Here is a 17,790-nt window from a genome sequence, read left to right on the forward strand (position 1 = left end):
GGCGGCGGCGTGGGTGCGCGTTGCCGGGCAGTCAGCTGGCCGGGGGGCGATAAGAGGGCGGGCGGGCGGCGGCGGTGCTCGCTCGCGTCCTGCCGCGCTCCGGGAAGGGGAGGGGGGGGGGAAGAAGGCGCCCGCTCCGCCATGGCCGAGACGATCGCGGACACCCGGCGGCTGATCAGCAAGCCGCAGAATCTGAACGACGCCTACGGGCCGCCCAGCAACTTCCTGGAGATCGACGTGGGCAACCCGCAGACGGTGGGGGTGGGCCGCGGCCGCTTCACCACCTACGAGATCCGCGTCAAGGTGAGGGTCCGGACCGGCCCCGGCCCCGCCGGGTGACCGAGGGCGCCCAGCCCCACGGGGGGACGTGCCCGCCTCTCCCGCGGCGGGGCCCGGCGCCTCGGGAGCGAAAGGAGAAGCGGGATGCGGAGCCTGGGTGTCGGTGGTGGGTTCTGGCCGGCTCTTACGTACCCGGGGCCGGGGTGGCGGTGGCAGGCTGCCGCCGTCGTGTCCTTCAGGGCCGGTCTCGCAGCTAGTGGGGTGAGTGCTGCGTGGGGGGGGGGGGGGGGGGGGGGGGCGGTGGCTGAGCAGCAGTGGGCTTCATCCCCGGCCGGGGGGCAGGCCCCGGCGGCTGGAGCCGAAAACTCGTGGTCTACCGGCCGTTAAGACGGCGCCTCTCAGTTAAGCTTAACCAAAGGTCGAGTGCTCTCGAGGCACTGCTGGGCGCAACTGCCGTTGGAACGAGTTGTTGCTCTACTGCGAGCAGTTGCTTGTCTGTCTCGTAAGTAAATAGAAGAGGGCAAACTTCTACTGGCTGGCTGGGTGCATCTGCCCTGAGAAGGAGGTCAAGTTCAGGGTTCTAGCAGCTTCAGAAGAATGTAGAGAATGTATAAATAAGTCTAGTGGATGCAACGTGGGCTCTTTCTGAGCCAGAACTTGCATTAAATAACATCTAGTGGGCACACGTGCTAGCTCAAAGCTAGCTGAAGTGATAAGGCGAGTGTATACGGGGGAGGGCTTCCTCTTTTGTACCTGAAATATAAATTGCGTGCATAATAGATAGAGCTGTTTCTCGCTATGTGCTATCAAATACTTTTTTCTTGGTAGCACTAGACTCCTTCCTAGCTGGAAGGCCTGTCTTCACTGACTTACCCTAAAGGCTAGTAGACTTGAGCTTGAGAAAAGTTATGTGAAGTCATTACTATGTTCCTTGATCTTTCTAGTTTCATAAACAGGGCCTGGAAGAGTGGGCAGAAAAATGCAATATTTATGTCACGATCCTTACCTGTGGTTGGTAGGGGCTTGAGGCAGGGCACACTTTTAGTCTATGCTGCCAGGGATAAATTGGGTTGAGAAAGATGACCTTTTACAACTTTATCTTTTTTTGTAGCTTGTGGTTGAGTCTATATTACCTTGTATAGCTTTAGTCAGTCACAGCTGATTGAACCTGGTCAGTTATTACAGGCAGTAATAGAGGGGCAAGAAGCCTCCTTGACCCCCTACACACATTCTCTGCAATATGAATTGTTCTTTCATTGGTCATCATATAGTGTACAGGCCTTCATGGCAGGGAAGGCTTCAGCTGAGGGCTGCTGCCTTAGTTGCTAAAATTCTTCAGACAACATTAAAACCCTGTGAGTATTTTATGGTATTAAATGTCTAAGTTCGCACCTCAGCGTAGCTTTACTTAAAAAAGCAAAATCAACTGAGATGTGAGGCTACTAAGGAGGATGCTTCTTTAATTCAGATGCTCCTAAAATGTTGTATCTAGTAGCTATTCTCATGTTTCAGGATGTGTCCATAGGGCAGGAAGAATACACTAAAACAATTGTAGACTGTGTTTGGTCTCTGTGTGAGGACAAACTAGAACTCACTGACTTGTGTTGCATTACACTGCCCTTGTTGGGACCCTAGTAGTCCACTTAGCAGAAAGATGTAACTCTAACTTGCTGGGAAATATTTGTGCCTTAAGTTTTGATGACTTTTCTTTCCATGAGACTGACCATTTGGAATTGCTGGAACCAGGGAAGATGATACAAAAGGGACTTAGCCATGATATGGTCTTGGGAATGAGACCAAATTTGCTGGGATTGGAAAATAATAATAAACTTTTTAAATCCTCAACTGAAGTTTTTCAGAAAGGAGAGCAGAAAAACAGGTGTTGAGATGGGTCATTCTTAGCCTATGTGCTGTTTGGGGTAGAAAATTCTGAATTCCTGTTGTAACGAAGACCTGGAAGTGATTTCAATGAACATACGCTGTGATAGTACTGTGACCTTCCTCTATACTGCTCAGTCCAACTACTATATAACTATTGGTTCCTTCACCTTCCTTACCTGCATCTGTGCATGCCTGTATACAGGTCTATCTTGTATAATAAATAATTGTTAATCATTCTAGTTCCACTTGTGTACTACTGTACATATAGTGCATCTATGCTGTATACATTCATAGCTATCATGAACTTAAAATTTAGTTTTATGTCTCTATGCTGGAAGGCTACAGAGCAGGTAATACAAGTCAAGCAGAATCAAGTTCACTGTCTGAACTTGTATCAAATAACTGCTGCTCAGTGGAACACAGACCATGTTGCTAATAAGCAAGTTTCAGCGTGGGAGAAGAGTTTGAACTTGAATTGCTGTAGTATTGTATTTCTAAAAGGTAAGCCTTGTACCATAAGCTGCTTGTTGGAGTGTGGCAGACAGTAGCTGTCAGCTAACCTCTGGTTTGACAAGCGCTTGTGGTCACAAAAAGTAGCAGCTAACACATGCAGTTTCCCCCAGCAGTACTAGTAGTGGCAGCAGAACAAACATGAGAAAATGGAGTGAGTTACCGGTGTCATATCTGGAAAGCTATGACTTCAACTAATGTGACATTAAAATGTTAAGTGGTGCAGGAATGGATGACTTAACTGCTGTCAAGTTCTGGTAAAAGCTATTGGATAGCCTCCTGTTATGGCTGGAGATGGTGCTAAGCCAGAAACATTGTCAGAGAACACTGAGATTCAAGTTTGTGTTGAAGCAATTCAACTTGTACTGTTGTAATGGTATTTGCAAGCTTGGTACAAGGGTAGTTCTATCTTTATTGCTTTGTCTGAATCTCAAAGCTTGAACTTTTTGGGGGGAAGACTGAGCTTGCTAGCGGACTCCTGAACAGATGTTCAATAACAAACATCTTGCAAAAGTACTTCTGTGAAATATGTAGAGTTCCTCCAGAGCTTCTGTTGGCAAGCTTTTTACTGGTATTGCAGCTGAAGCATATCTGTTTCTTGGAAAGCAACAATTAGAACAACCTCATGCTTTAGTTCTTGTGTTGCTGGACTCATCAACTTCTAGTGGAAGTTGGAAAACCTAATGGGGAACTCAAAAGTTTAGGGTAGACTGCTCAGCAGTATACTACTGGATAAACAAGTCAATTGTATTTCAATAATTAGGAAACTTTTTCATAGTGTGTGTGTCTGTGCAGACTAATAGGATAGCTGTGCGTTGTGGTAAATGCATGATACTTTCACAAGTAGTTAAGCTGAGTGCTGCAAGTAGAACCTATACAGCACTTCCAGGGGGGGCAGCTTACTTCACAGATGGTCAGTTGGCCAAAGTATTGACTTTCTGAGCCAGAACTTGCATTAAATAACATTCTAGTTCTGTCAAACTGGAGAAGGTGATGACGTAAAGCTTTCCACTGTAGCAACCAGTATAAGGCACACAACATGGCAGTATGCCACTACAGTGCAGCTTGGCAGTGACAGTCAAATGTCTTGTTCAGCAGTGATAAATTGTAGAAAATGCCATCCTGCAGTACTAAAATAGCAAATTTGACTGCGTTGTATCCTTGACAGGGTGCTGGAGAATTTGCTTTCCATCACCAGCATTAGGCAGTGAGTTTGTATCATTCTAAGGTATCCTTTGTGTGAAGGCTTAGGATGAGCTAAAAAGGAGAGCAATACAGAAGGATATAAAGCTCCAAATGCTTTTTCTAGTGAAATAAAACTTGATCAAGTAGTCATCTCATCTAGAGGTATCTAGCTAATCATAGTATGGTGCCTGTGCAGTGGCTAAAACTAGCATAATCAACTAGGCTGCCTGCTAAAGTAATGCAACAAACCATTTCCCTGCCCTTACCTCTTGAGCTAAAGTGTGAACCAACAGTTAAGTTCTCAGTGTAATTACCCTTGCATGCCATATGCTGCTTCTCATGAGTCTTTACTAGCTGTTCACTCCTGAACCACTACCGAAGGGGTGGTGGTTCCCTTCTTGTTACACCTTTTCAGGGTGGGCTTGTGCAATGTCAACACCCTTCAACAAGGGCATGTGAGTACCTGCTACTATTTATGGGCTGTAAGCCAGTCCTCTCCCTGAGTTCCAGGAAGCAAACGTAGAATAAATGACAGCTGTCATATTATCATCCTACAGCATGTTTGCAGTCCTCAATCCAGTTCCAGGTTTCACTTCTACTGTAGCTGAGACAAATAGTTTTCCTGGTAAGTGCGTCAAAAGGAAAATCTTTTCTCAAACAGATTTTGTGCAACAGCTTCAGCTGCTAAATCCCTTAAGGAGACAAGACTTAAGCTTTATAAGCTAACTCTAGTCCCAGCAGTTGGTGACACACTTCAGAACCATATACCCACTGTAAAAGCAGTCCCGTAGGAGATAAGCACACTGGTTAGAATACTGTCAACAAAGCTTAAGGATACCCAACAACTTGCTACACTTGGGAAAATATCCCTTAGTGCTAACACTATGTCATCTGTTATTGGTCCAGTAGAAGCAAAAGTGACTTCCTTGCTGCCCATTTTAGTTGGGCTTGTCACCTAGACTAAAAGATTAAGTGATCTGTTTATGGTTAGTGAGAACTTGCAGAGAAGTCATTAATATTCTAACTGTCAGTTAGAACTCAAATAAAATACTTGTTACAGGAGGTGATAGTCCAAGTAGTTAGAATTCTTTTCAGTCAATCCAAAACTAAACAAAAAGCCTTTGTCTTCTTAATTCTGTTCTTTAATGTTGAACGGCCTGTTGCCTCTAATCAGTATGATTAAGTTCAGCACTGAGGCACTCCTTAGCTTCTCAATGTTCCACAGCTCAGTGACTTGTCTTGAGGTGTAGAAAGGTAACACCTTGTTGATGTGCTTCCAGATGTTGTGAAATGCATCACTCAGGTGGTGCCAGTGCTCTTTAAGGCAGCAGTCACCTTTCCTGTATCTTCAGCAGGAAGACTTCTGTAGACCTGCAGATACTTGACTATGTAGGCCCAGTGTGGGGAAGGAAATGAAGACCCAGGCTGTGTAGTGCTTACTGTTAAGGATAGTATTGGTCTCAAAGGATTGGGGAAGTATATCAAAGTACTGCTAAACTTCAATTGCTTTTGAAAGTATGTTCTCATCTTAACCTGTTTTTTGAAGACCTAGCTCGGATACAATATTTGCATTTCAGCATGTCTATAGTAGTCTGACTTGGGTGACTGATTTGAATCTGACTTCTGTGATCAAGTCCTAGTAAGATGGTAAATGAACTGGAAGTATAACTTGTCTAGAAAGCACTTGCTTTATGGTTTTGCAAAGTGGCACTTGACCAGGTGAATGTATCTTTGAAATGTTCTGTCCTTGAATGGTACCAAATTTCCTGTCTTTCATGTGTTTTGGCAGGGCTTGAAGTTGCAGATTCTTCTCCCACCATAAGAAGAATCAAATCTGCTGGTACACATAGCTGACTTCAGTATTGTTCAGTTTCATAGTGAAGCTTGTGGTGGAGTAATGACTAAACACTGACTCAGTGTGGATGTGTTTAGAGATGCATAATCAGCACTAATTCTCTATTTCTCTACTACTGCAAATCTTGCATCACACTGCAAGTATGCTCTAACTGTAGTTAATTACTCTTCTAATACCATATTCTAGACACTGCTACCAGTTAGATATTTTTAGACTCCTCTTCGAAGAATAAAAATTAACTCATTCAGGTGACTTAATTTTTCTATTCTACAGCCCAGGTACTGCACTTTTACAAACACTAACTGTTCCATCGAGCAGTAATTCAGAAGAGGGTATCTGGAGGGCTAAGAACTTCCCAGGACATTGGGCAGGGAGACAGAAGTGGAATGGCTTGGATGAAAAACTTCCAAACCAAGGAGAGTGAATTTACAAGTCTATTGTGTGCATTTGCTTGGAGCAGCTGATTTTTCTGTAGAGGTTATTTTGATTAAGCTAGGTTCAAGAGCCTAGTCCAAAGGTACTGAACTAGTTTGGTGTTGAGATCTGTTACTGTGTCAATAAAGTAACCAAGTCTCTGAATAGTGCTTCTTATTAGTATATTAGTTTAGCTGGTGACTCGGACTCTTTATTTCTGCAGATACAATGCAGGCCTTCATTGTCATGTATTAAGAGTGTACTCTAGTACAGTGCTGAACAGACCAAATCAAACAGAACAATGACTAATCTTTGTAGGACAGATGGCTGTGATCCAGGTAGGCATGTGATGCCAGAGTGTTTTGATACATCTTTATTTTTAGATAGCTTGCCAAAAAAGTGTCAGCTTGAACTTTAGAGCAGTCAGGTCTTTACTGTTTTTCATCTGGGGAAATAAATAATGCAGTGTAGATTTATGAGCTTCTAACTGTAGGGGAAGTATTTTCTTTAAAGTTTTTTCACTTGGTAATGCAATACTAGTTGCACTCCGGGAGGCTGTTTTAGCAAGTACATAATCCTGAATGCCCTGTGAAGCTATCTGTAGCAGTGAGTAAAGGTTCTGAAGTTGCTGTAGCTGCTGTAAGTTTTTTGATGTGAGAAAGATGGGGAAGCTCTAACTTTTTGGTCAAGGTATAAAACCAAATATTTTACTGCCTGAAGACAGGTCCATGAACATATTCTTTCTGTGGCTATTTCTCTAAAATCCAGCTCAAAACTTCTGTCATGGAGTGATCTTCCGGGGCACTTAACAGTATAGTTTGTGTTGGCCACAAAGTCAGTGTTGAAAGTATAACTATAAGCTAGTGTATAATAGCTTTACTCTAAAATCCAGAAGAAAATTAAGCTATATCATGAACAGTTTAAAGCCACCTCTATACTTGGAAATAGTTTCTGAAGCTTTATTTCTATGGGTTCAAGCTACAAATTAATGAACAGATGCTGTCAGCCTTTCTGTAGCCGCTGGGTATCTACTTAAGCGTGCGGATGCTGCTGCTCCAATAAAACTGGAAATCTGAAGAGAATTTTTTGCTACTTAGTGCACTTCTATACTAGTATTTCTGTCTTTTGCATGTTTGTCTAGTGTAGGGATACTAGACTGTCTCTAGTTCGTAAAGGATGTTAAAACTTTTGTTCCTGAAAAACTGTCAATTGCAGCAATTCACTGCAGTTTTGTTGGCCCCATTTGACCATAGCTTGTAGAAGTCAACTAATGATGCTAAAGCATGAACTTCATGTGCTCCCTCATCAGTCATTTGAGAATGAGGAATGAATGGTAACATTACAGTAGGCCAAACCAGAGTGTATTGCAGTTATACCTTGCAATTGTGTAAAAGTAGCAATCCCCTATCTTTAAAAGGGATATTTGGTATTTCAAAGGAGGCTTTGGCTCGTTGACCTTGAAATAATTATCTAGTTATTAATTCTGTCTGGGTGTTATAAAAGCCTGTTTTTACCTTTGGCTTCTGAGCATGGAACCTGAAGAATAAAGAATCACTAAGCAGTCTGTTTTCCTGGATTTATCCTACTTTGAGCCTTTTGAGCATGACACACTGTAATTCATGATGTTGGTGAACTTGATCATGGGATGATAGATGCTGCTTGGCAAAAACCCAGACACCCCTACACTAATTTCCATAGAGCAGCTCTGGGATCAAGGCACTGGACTTGGCAAAGGTTAACTCTTAGCTAAAGACTGATAGTCTTTGTGTTGCTATTAGGGTTCAGGTTGCTATTCACTGCCTCAGTCTTTAAGATGGAAAACATCCTAGCTCCATGTCTCAGTACTGTGAAGTGGGAATCTCTGTAGTTCTTGGTACAGTTTAAGTTAGTATTCTTTTAAACTTGGGTGTATACATATGATCTGCTTTTTCAGTGCTCTATTAACTTTAGATTTTTTTTTTTGCATATAATGTACTATCAGTAGACCTGGACACCAAGTGGGTAAAAGAGGAGGTAGAACTCTGCTTTGATCAAAAGGACTGAAACTTAGAAAAATAGCAACTTCTTCTCTAACCTTTTCCGGTGGGGGAAGAGGCTTTCCTTCAGTAAAATACACAGCAAAAAATCTTACCTTCTAGCAACTGAAGTTTAGAGCATGTTTGCCATCTTTCTTGCTTTTTATAATTGTAGGAAACGGGGAGGTAGGTGCTTATGTCAAGTCAGGAAGGAAACAAACCACTGGCAAGATTTCTGCAATAACAGTGGACTGCTGGAGCTGGTTTCTTGTACTGAAGGACAGCAGGCTCTTGCATTAAGAAAACCGTAATACTTTTTTATCCACCCTGAATGCTACTTACTGTAATACCCCAGAGCTCCTATTGGCTCACTGTAAACATAGCCAAAGGGTGTAGTCTCTTGACAAAGATTACAGATTGTATGAAGAGGTAGTAAGAAGCTTGAATTTTGCTTCTGAGAGTCAAGGCCACAAACTTCTATCAGAAGTGAGCTGAGTGCTTTCTTACAACTCTATTTCCATTAAAATGGAGTGAATCAAGGCTACCATAACCTACTTGAAAAGACAGCATCAAAGTAGGTGCTATGGCAACAGTGCAGCTTTATTCTCAGTCTGTTAGGAGTGGGAGATGGGCAGTGCATTGCTGCTGATGAGTGTTATATTGGCAGATGAATAAATTGAATTTTACCTCAAACCATCCTGGACAACTGCAGCTGTGGAGTTTCTGCAGTTGAGGGGTAGTCTGGGCTGCAGTGTCATTGAGTCAATGTAGTAGTGTCAGCATGCTCTTTGAAGGAACCCAACTGCTATTTGCATTCAGTTTGTCTGAAAGCAACTTTGCGGGAGCAAGTCTAGCTATTTTCAAGGCTTTTTCCACTCATTGGATAGATTAATATAGTCTAGATACGGAACACTTCAAATTACTTAAAATTACAGACTAGTGTATTTTAAATAAAGTGCTGTAGTTTTCTTCCTGCATTTAAGGTAACTTGTATGCCAGAATGGCTGCATTGGAGAGCTGTGTATCAGAAGCTGAATGGACAGTATAGAGTAGGACTCAAACTACTTGCATTCTGCATGTGAGTCTCCTCACTTTTATACATAAACAATTCTCAGACTTCTAACAGGGTGTAGCTCAGGGATTGACCATAGTAACAGCTATACTGTTGTCTGAGCTACTGTCTTAAGCCTGTCATTTGCTTCTGAGGTGAATGGGGAACCTCATGAGCTTGGAGTTGGACTTGTAGTTTGAATGTGTTACAATAACATAAATGTAGCTGAAAAAGCATACTTACTCTGAATACTGATTTTTGCCCTGAAGTGTGTTAGCAGGCAACCACTGCTTCCCATTACCAGTTTGTTGAACACTAGCTGAATGACTGTAGAAACTCCTTTGGAACAGGAGTGGAGGAATGCAGGAGTGACTTGAGGGTCTGGGTTTGTCATCTGTTGTTTAATTATGTAATTTAACTTGGCACCAGTTCTGACAAAGTTTATTCCAGTGTACTGGCTTGGCCGTTAACTCACCCAGCAGAATACAGACTGTTAGTTTGACAGTAGTCAGAGAAAGCCTAGTGGGTGTCTACGTACAGTCTGATGGAAAAACAGTGCCAGTCAGAATATGTCTTTTTAGCATCTTTCTGTGCTTAGGATTTTGGTCTATGTGGGACTTCAGCAGATCTGGTTTATTTGTCTTTCTGGAATAGTGCTTTATCTGCAGTTCTGACTAGTGACTTCTGGTTGTCTAACATTTTAGTAATGCATAATGCTTTCAGGTTGAGGGCTTGCATTCAAGCTGCTAAGAGGCATGACTTTGGACTAGGAAGTTGTTGAAAATGTTTTTGATACAAATGAGACAATTATTACGCTGTAGAAGAAACAATTGCTGCAGTAATTGTGCTGAATTTTTCAGAGAAATGAGCTATGCTTCAGGGGCTGTGCCAAACTGGGTCATGAATTTCATAACAGTAGACTTCGCAGATCAGCAGGCCAGAAAGCTGACACTAATGCTGAATGAGCATGGGAAGAAATGTTTGTAAAAATGAAACAAGGCTGACTTCAAGTTTTGTGCCTTAGTCTTATCTCTCTTCTAGCAGACAAACAAAGCACTAAGTGTTCAGAATAGCTACTGGCACCTCAATGACTAAACAAGGATAACTCTTAACATAAACTGTGAAGCTGAGAATAACTTTTGATATCCTGTATGGTCTTGAATTGACACTTCAGTAGAAATTGAAAGTTTGACACCTTAGAGTTGTCTCCTTCTACCAAATTCTTGCCTAGTGATAGCCCATGCTTCAGCAGCTGTCTGACTTAATGAAAACCATCTATCCGTGGTAGATGGGGACAGTAGGACATGCAGAAACCCTTTCTACTGATGGGAAATGATCTGCTCAAACAGGGTAATAATCCTTAATGAGTGGTGTGGTTTAAATCTGGCTGGCAGCCAAGCACCATGCAGCTGCTAGCTCACTCTCCCCCACCTCAGGGAATGGGAGAGAGTTGGAGAGGTAAAGGTCAGGAGACTCATAGGTTGAGGTAAAAACAATTTAATAATTGAAATAAGATAAAGTAATAGTGATGATAATAGTAATAATGGAAGATGAGTAACGCACAGTGCAATTGTTTACCATCTGCTGACTGATGCTCAGCACATTCTTGGCTAGTGGTTCCAGAGAAGGGAAAATCCTGAAGCCACAATCCTAGAAGCAAGAGCGAGCTTCCTAGTCAACCCTCATCTATATACTGGGCATGTGTGATAAGGAATATTCCATGGGCCAACTTGGGTCTGTTCTGGCTATACTCCCTCAGAGCTTCTTGTGCACCTGCGCACTAGCAGGACATGAGAAGCTGAAAAGTCCTTGATTTCTTAGCAACAACTAAAAACATCAGTGTATTATCAGCATTCTTATACCAAATCCCATACTGAATCCAAAACACAACACTATTTTATCTACCAAGTATAAAAATTTAGCTATATCCCCAGCTGAACCCAAGACAATGAGAAAGGGGACCTAAAATGTAAATAGATTAGGCAGTATAAAACAGGATTCTCAAATTGCTTTTTTTTATAATCCTTTCTAACAGCTGCATATATGAAGAATGCTGATCTATCAGTACTAATTTCTAGAGGAATGAGAATTACTGCTGTTTCTAGATTTTGGGAAATACAATGTTTAGGAGTTGATCTCAGCAGGTAGCTCCAATTCATATCCAGACCAAAGGACAGGGGACACACACTTTCCTTTAGCATGTGGTTGTCAGGTTGTGACTTAAGCCTTTTAAGGGTGTGCCAGAATGTTCCCATTACATTCAGTTTGCACATTTCTAGTGCTTATCAAAATTGGAGAAGAGTTTTCAACTCTTAAGGGAAAACAAGTACTCTAACTGTCCTTTTCTCCAACTTGCTAGCTGGGCTAGAATGTCAAAAGTTCAAAAGGGAATGTAGAAGGTAAAATGAGCTCAATTGGTACTTCTACCCCCACATTGTACCTGTAAGCCTGATAAATTGTTTAGAGATTAACTTTATAGACTTCATGCCTGGAAACATGAAAAGAGTTTCTGAAGACCTGTGAACTCATTGGCTTTTAGCTGCTTTTATTCAGTTCTAATCCCTCTTGTAAGTAACTTGAGAGGAGAATGGAATATTTTCTGCAGGTGAGAGCCTGTATGTTAAATATTGTAAAGGACTTTCTCCCCAAGGCACTGACAAAGAGTTGATGTTGTAATGTGGAAGACTGAACTTGGTTAAGAAGCCAATAGCTGAAATCAGAGAAAAATAATCCAGTACTTAACTTCTGGGAATCTCCTTCATGCGCTCTGGGGGACCTAGCTTTATTCACTTGAGTAGAGTATTCTTATCCTCAAGACAAGAGTGTTTATTTATAAAGCCTGACTTCTGACATAATAGTCTTAAGTGCAATTTTGTTATTAGTCACTAGTACAATCAGCAATATTTTACCTGGGAAGGAGAGCTTGAATACCCTTAAACATTTAGCAGTAAGAGATTTCATAACAAAATACTGTTCTGTACTTTGCAGTTTGTGTGGGGACACGGACATGAGTGCACCCTCAGCAAGTTTGATGACAACACCAAGCTGTGTGGTGCGGTGACACGCGGGAGGGCAGGGATGCCATCCAGGGGGGCCTGGACAGGCTGGAGAGGTGGGCCTGTGCAAACCTCATGGGGTTCAACAAGGCCAAGGGCAAGGTCCTGCACATGGGTAGAGGCATTCCCAAACACAAATATGGGCTGGGTGATGAGTGGATTGAGAGCAGCCCTGCAGATAGACTGAGGGGTGTTAGTGGATGGAAAACTATGAGCCAGCAATCTGTGCTCACAGCCCAGAAAGCCACCTGTGTCCTGGGCTGCATCAAAAGTGTGGCCAGCAGGTCGAGGGAGGGGATTCTCCCCCTCTGCTCTGCTCTCCTGAGACCCCAGCTGGAGTCCTGTGTCCAGCTCTGGGGCCCCCAACATAAGAAAGACCTGGACCTGTTGGAGTGAGTCCAGAGGAGGCCACAAAGATGATCAGGGGGCTGGAGCACCTCCCCATGAGGGCAGGCTGAGAGTTGGGGTTGTTCAGCCTGGAGAAGGCGCCAGGGAGACCTGATAGCGGCTTTCCAGTACTTAAAGGGGGGTACAGGGAAGATGGGGAGGGACTCTTTATTAGGGAATGTAAAGATAGAACGAGGGGTAACAGTTTGAAACTGCCAGAGGGTAGATTTAGATTAAAGAAGCAATTCTTCTGTGTGCGGGGGGTGAGGCGCTGGCCCAGGGTGCCCAGAGCAGCTGTGGGTGCCCCCTCCCTGGAAGGGTTCAAGGCCAGGTTGGACGGGGCTGGGAGCCCCCTGGGCTGGGGGAAGGGGGCCCTGCCCGGGGCAGGGGGGTTGGGACTCGATGATCTTTAAGGTCCTTTCCAACCCAAACCATTCTATGATTGAGATGGCTTACAACTTTAAAAGAAACTGAACAAGCAAGCAAACAAACAAAAACAGAAAAAAACCACACTAGCTGAGAATGACTAATGGTGCTTCTGCCAGCAGGAAAACTGGGCATAACTGCAGTCCTGTGTGAACATCAGCTTCTAGGGTACTCCAGAAATCTTCTTTACAGGAGTATTAAGACAGTTAGTGAGTATGCCATCTGCCAACAGTAATCTTTATTCTGTTCCTGCTAGTTATGTATGGCAATTACAGACTGGTCTTGTTTTTAGTAGGTCATAACTCCTACAAACATTTTTGTAACACTCTAGCCAGTTTGCCATCTCAGAGACACTTAAGCTTCAGATTGTGGTCTTGGAGCTTTCAATTCTGGGGATGTCATTAGGAGAGTGCTCTCTCAATGTCTGCTCTTAAAATAATATGCAAGTTGGATCACAACAATGAGATAACACTGCACCCCAAGAATGAACAGAAGTAATGTAGTCTCTTACACAATTTAATGTAAGGACATTTATCAGGGTGTTTGTGTATTTACCATGGCCTTGTGCGGTATTATAGCCTATCTTCTGCCTGTCTCTTTCAAGGGTGTTAGCGTTGGGTGCTGACTCCCAGCCTTGTTCAGGGAAGTGCTGCCTGGTTTGACTTTGTAGCAAAACGTTATGATCTCATCAGCACTGAATGTTGTGTTGGATCTCAGCCTTGTCGGGTTCTTTGGAGCTATCCAAACTTCACAGCTTGTATTATCAAATCTTCAGCTTCATCTGTCCTGAATGGATTCGCTGTAGGACTTACCAGGTTTACTCTTAAAGATGTTGGAGACCATGTTGTATCAGGTAGCAGAGAGGTACAGGGAGCTTGGTTAATGTCCTGTGCTGGTACCTGAAACACTCCCTTGAATGCAGTAAGAGGAGCCTGTGTGAATTAAGTTGACTTTTTCTTCCCTCCCCCTCCAATTTTGTACATAATTGACATTGGGAATCCAGCTCCCGAGACAGTAAGCATAGCAGATGCTTGTGCAAACTGAGACATCTCCTCAAATGGCCAGCAGATCTGCTATTCTGCTAGGTGACATGGTGTCAAAATTTCAGTAATTAGGATGCTATATAAATGAGGCCCACAGTTAAGCAGTTCGAGGCATAGTTTACTCATAGTAGCTTAGCTTTATCTGCATTTCTGTATGTTGGGTGTTTCTCAATACTATTGCTGAAGTGGAACTAATCTGTAATTTAAGTTTGTTTCTTGCTTCTGTTTATTGATTAGGCGAATTAGAAGTTTTGATAGTTTATGTTCTTGTTTTCAGACAAACCTACCTATCTTCAAATTGAAAGAATCTACCGTGAGAAGAAGATATAGTGACTTTGAATGGCTAAGGAATGAACTAGAAAGAGAAAGCAAGGTGGGTAAAATGAAAGGTAAATACAAGTATTCGTAGACATACAAAGACTAGTGATGCTGAAATGTTATGTTATAAAGCATATATATCATAAAGCAGATACTGCTATTGAAAATGTCCAGAACTAAACCACTGTGTCTGTCTTTCTGCAAACCCCAGTTATACAATGCTAGAAGCTGTTTAATGGTTTTGAGTCAGTTCAGATTTAAACTACCTGAAGTCAGCTTACTTATATGGGCAGATACTGTTCTTCTCTGGTCATGTTTTATTACTTCACTAGAGATGTGACTGAGTTGGGTCCTCTGGGAAGAGGAGGTAGAACAGGACGTGTATCAACTTGGTTACAAGCTGAACTTAAGGACACTTCTAAATCTTTCAGGTTGTGGTACCACCTCTACCAGGAAAAGCTCTTCTCCGTCAGCTCCCCTTCCGAGGAGATGATGGCATATTTGATGATTCCTTTATAGAGGAAAGGAAGCAGGCTCTCGAACAGTTCATAAACAAGTAAGTGTTTGGGTCTAGTTATTGGGAGACAAACCCAGAACTCAGCTCTGAAAAATTGAGTTAAAGTTGCTCATCCTCTAACTATGGTAGCTGCACTAGGTTCAGAATAATGATTTTAACACAGTTGCAGTAGGACCTACTAACACTGCTCATCCAGTGTTTAGTTTGGATATCTTAATGCTTACCTGAACAGCTGAAGTGAATTTTGGTGGTGTCATTAATTTATGCAAATTACTACTAAAATTATAGTGTTCAAAATAGTTCTACTTTTTCATTTCTGAAAAGGTGTCCTCCACTGGCTGAACAATGGAGCTTACAATGGGCTCACAGCAGTTTACTTTGATTGCAGATGTGAGGTATTATCAGCTTGTGTAATGATGCGTGCTTTCTCTAATTATCATGAGAATTTTTCTGAAGATGTAAAAACGCTACCTGAGGTATGCACATACATAGTTTGAAATAGACAGACATGTCAGGTTTTGTCACTGCCTTTCAAAGGGTGAGCAGAAATTATAGTAACAAAGTCTTTTTCTACCACCTGACACTACTGACCATTCTCTGTATATTGACCTAAAGAGCTACCTTCATCTCTTTAACAATGTGGATCTAACCAGTGGACAAGGAGGAGTACTGTCAGTTAACCAGCTCTTCTGGTTTCTAGAGCCAGTTCAGACCAACTGAATTTGGGACTGCTGCCTTTAAAAGTTCAAGCTTGTCAGTTCCACTAGCATTCTAATATTGTTCAGTAGTCACACTGTTTAACAGGGAAGGAGAGGATGTCTTAGTTAAGCCAGAATTTACAGAATCTGCTCATTGCTTATTGTTAGTCAGTTCAGACATGTGGCTTGGAGTTGCAAGTGACTGGTTTACTAAAACTGTCTGTCTTGTGCAAATAAGTGTGGCTATACATGAAGTTTTTCTTCACATAGTTGCTTGTTAGCTCAATTTAGAGGGATTGCTAATGGTTTGGACTACTCTTTCCTCTGTTCAAAGACAAGTGGAATGAATTTCCAAGGCATCTAGTTTTGTATTTACACTATGTGAAGTCAGATGGGCTTATAGTAAGATGAAATGTGTAGGGTGTTTTAAAGCTGTACAATCAAGGCAGTCGTGACTGTAAAGTATAACTTTTATCCATGAAGGCTTGGGACTCTACATTAAATGCAGAAGAATTGCACTTACTGAAAGTTTTGTATGCTGCACCTAGCAATATGTGGGGAGAATAGGGCTGTTTATGTTCTGAAGCAGCTGATAGTGAAACAGTCATCTTGACTGGAGCCTCTAAAGATGTGCAGTATAGTCCTTTGAAATGTAAAAGCAGACTGTTAATGCAGATATTGATATAGTGGCAGGTTTGACTATACCTGGAACAAGGTTCTGCAGGCACAGCTGCTAGCTCTTCAACCTCATCAATTTATTCTAATGGTATGATCAACTCATCAAGCAAATATTATGAATTAAAGTTTTGAACCATGTAGAAGCCTTAAGGCTCCTACCAAGTACTCTTGAGTACTAGTGAACTTAGACCTGAAGGTAACTTGCACAGTACATTCACATTGCTGCATTCTTAAAGCTGGTCTTTGCTTCTAGAACTAGAGAACAGTCCCTCAGATAAGCAGGATCACTGTATCCAAAAACTATCTTTGTGCACTGATGCCAGTTCTTTATATCCAGGAGTGTTAAGATAGATGCTGTTGAGAAGCTAACACAGCAGTGCAGCTTATGTAAGCTGCCTAGAGAGAGCTGACTTTCTGGCACCACCATCAGTACTACCTAGAATGACATTCACAGGGGTGGCTATATTGCAGCACTCTTCTCTGCCTGAACCTGACTTTGGGATACATGAAAATTCTTGAAGTAGCAGCTGCTATGTGTAAGGGTCACTTAGTGAAGAATATTGAGGAAAAGCCAAGGCATAGTGAGGTATTCATGTGAAAACAAGAGCCGAACCGGAGAGATCAGATCTAGTCTTGTAATTCAGCCACCAATTTGCAAGCCTTCCTGAAAGGGAGAAGGAATATGCTGCTGCCTCATCATCTTCTCCTGTATATATTCCTCTTGAAGTTCAAGGCCAGCAACTTCAGTCTGATGGGGGTAAGAAACTCAAATTAGTTATTCCAGACTGTTTTCCTTGTGAGCTAGTATTTGAGTGCTGTACATTTGCTAGAAGTTGGCAAGGTTGATAGCTTATTTCAAGAGCAGTCATAAAACATATCAATGCTGAATAGGAGAGCTCAGCATCTTCATTAAAGGGCACCCTCAAAGACAAGTGAGTAGCAACAAATGAATCTGTCCTGTGGTGAAATAAGCACTGATAGATACGCTTGGAGAAGAGGCACAAAAATGCTTGGAAGTACTACTGATACTGAGCCACTGGATTTTACTATATTACACGTGTTCAGCTAGGTAACTTCCATTTAGACTAGAAATGTTCTGACAGATATGGGGGCCATAAGGCTGATGCAAGCTGTCCTAGGGAGGGTGGGGGGCCTTTTGTCTTAAAGGAAGAAGGCTGCATGGTACTTAAGGATTTAAATGCAATACCTTGTGACTTCCTTCCAAGCTTGGGAGTGTCTTCTAATTCAAGTTCAGATTCTTTACTGTTAAAAGGATGGCGGCTCAGTCTGTATGTGGAATAAAACTAAATCTACAGCAGAGATGCTGGTCTCTGTCCCTGCCAGGTTTCACACCTAAAGACATCTGCGACTGACAGAAAGGCCAGTATCCTCGGGCTGTGCCTGGGTGCTGGGAATGGTGCAGTGGTGCTGCTGTGAGCGGGGTGGGAGCTCTCAGAAGACCTTCACACCCCCTGGT

The 17,790-nt window shown here is 42.5% G+C and overlaps 1 protein-coding gene across 2 annotated transcripts in view; it reads left to right on the plus strand.

Moving 5' to 3' along the window:
* Nucleotides 1–17,790, plus strand: part of SNX3 (sorting nexin 3) — a 21,432-nt gene continuing 3,642 nt past the window's right edge. The window contains exons 1-3 of one of the 2 annotated variants that reach the window (XM_042803137.1): nt 1–303; nt 14,380–14,475; nt 14,852–14,976. In XM_042803137.1, the coding sequence (XP_042659071.1) occupies nt 142–303; nt 14,380–14,475; nt 14,852–14,976 (383 nt within the window). In that variant the 5' untranslated portion in view covers nt 1–141. The remainder of the gene's footprint in view (nt 304–14,379; nt 14,476–14,851; nt 14,977–17,790) is intronic. The other variant, XM_042803138.1, reaches the window with a different exon arrangement.

This window comes from Tyto alba, unplaced genomic scaffold (assembly GCF_018691265.1).
Source record: "Tyto alba isolate M040663 unplaced genomic scaffold, T.alba_DEE_v4.0 Super-Scaffold_40, whole genome shotgun sequence".
In the NCBI taxonomy this organism is placed as follows: domain Eukaryota; kingdom Metazoa; phylum Chordata; class Aves; order Strigiformes; family Tytonidae; genus Tyto; species Tyto alba.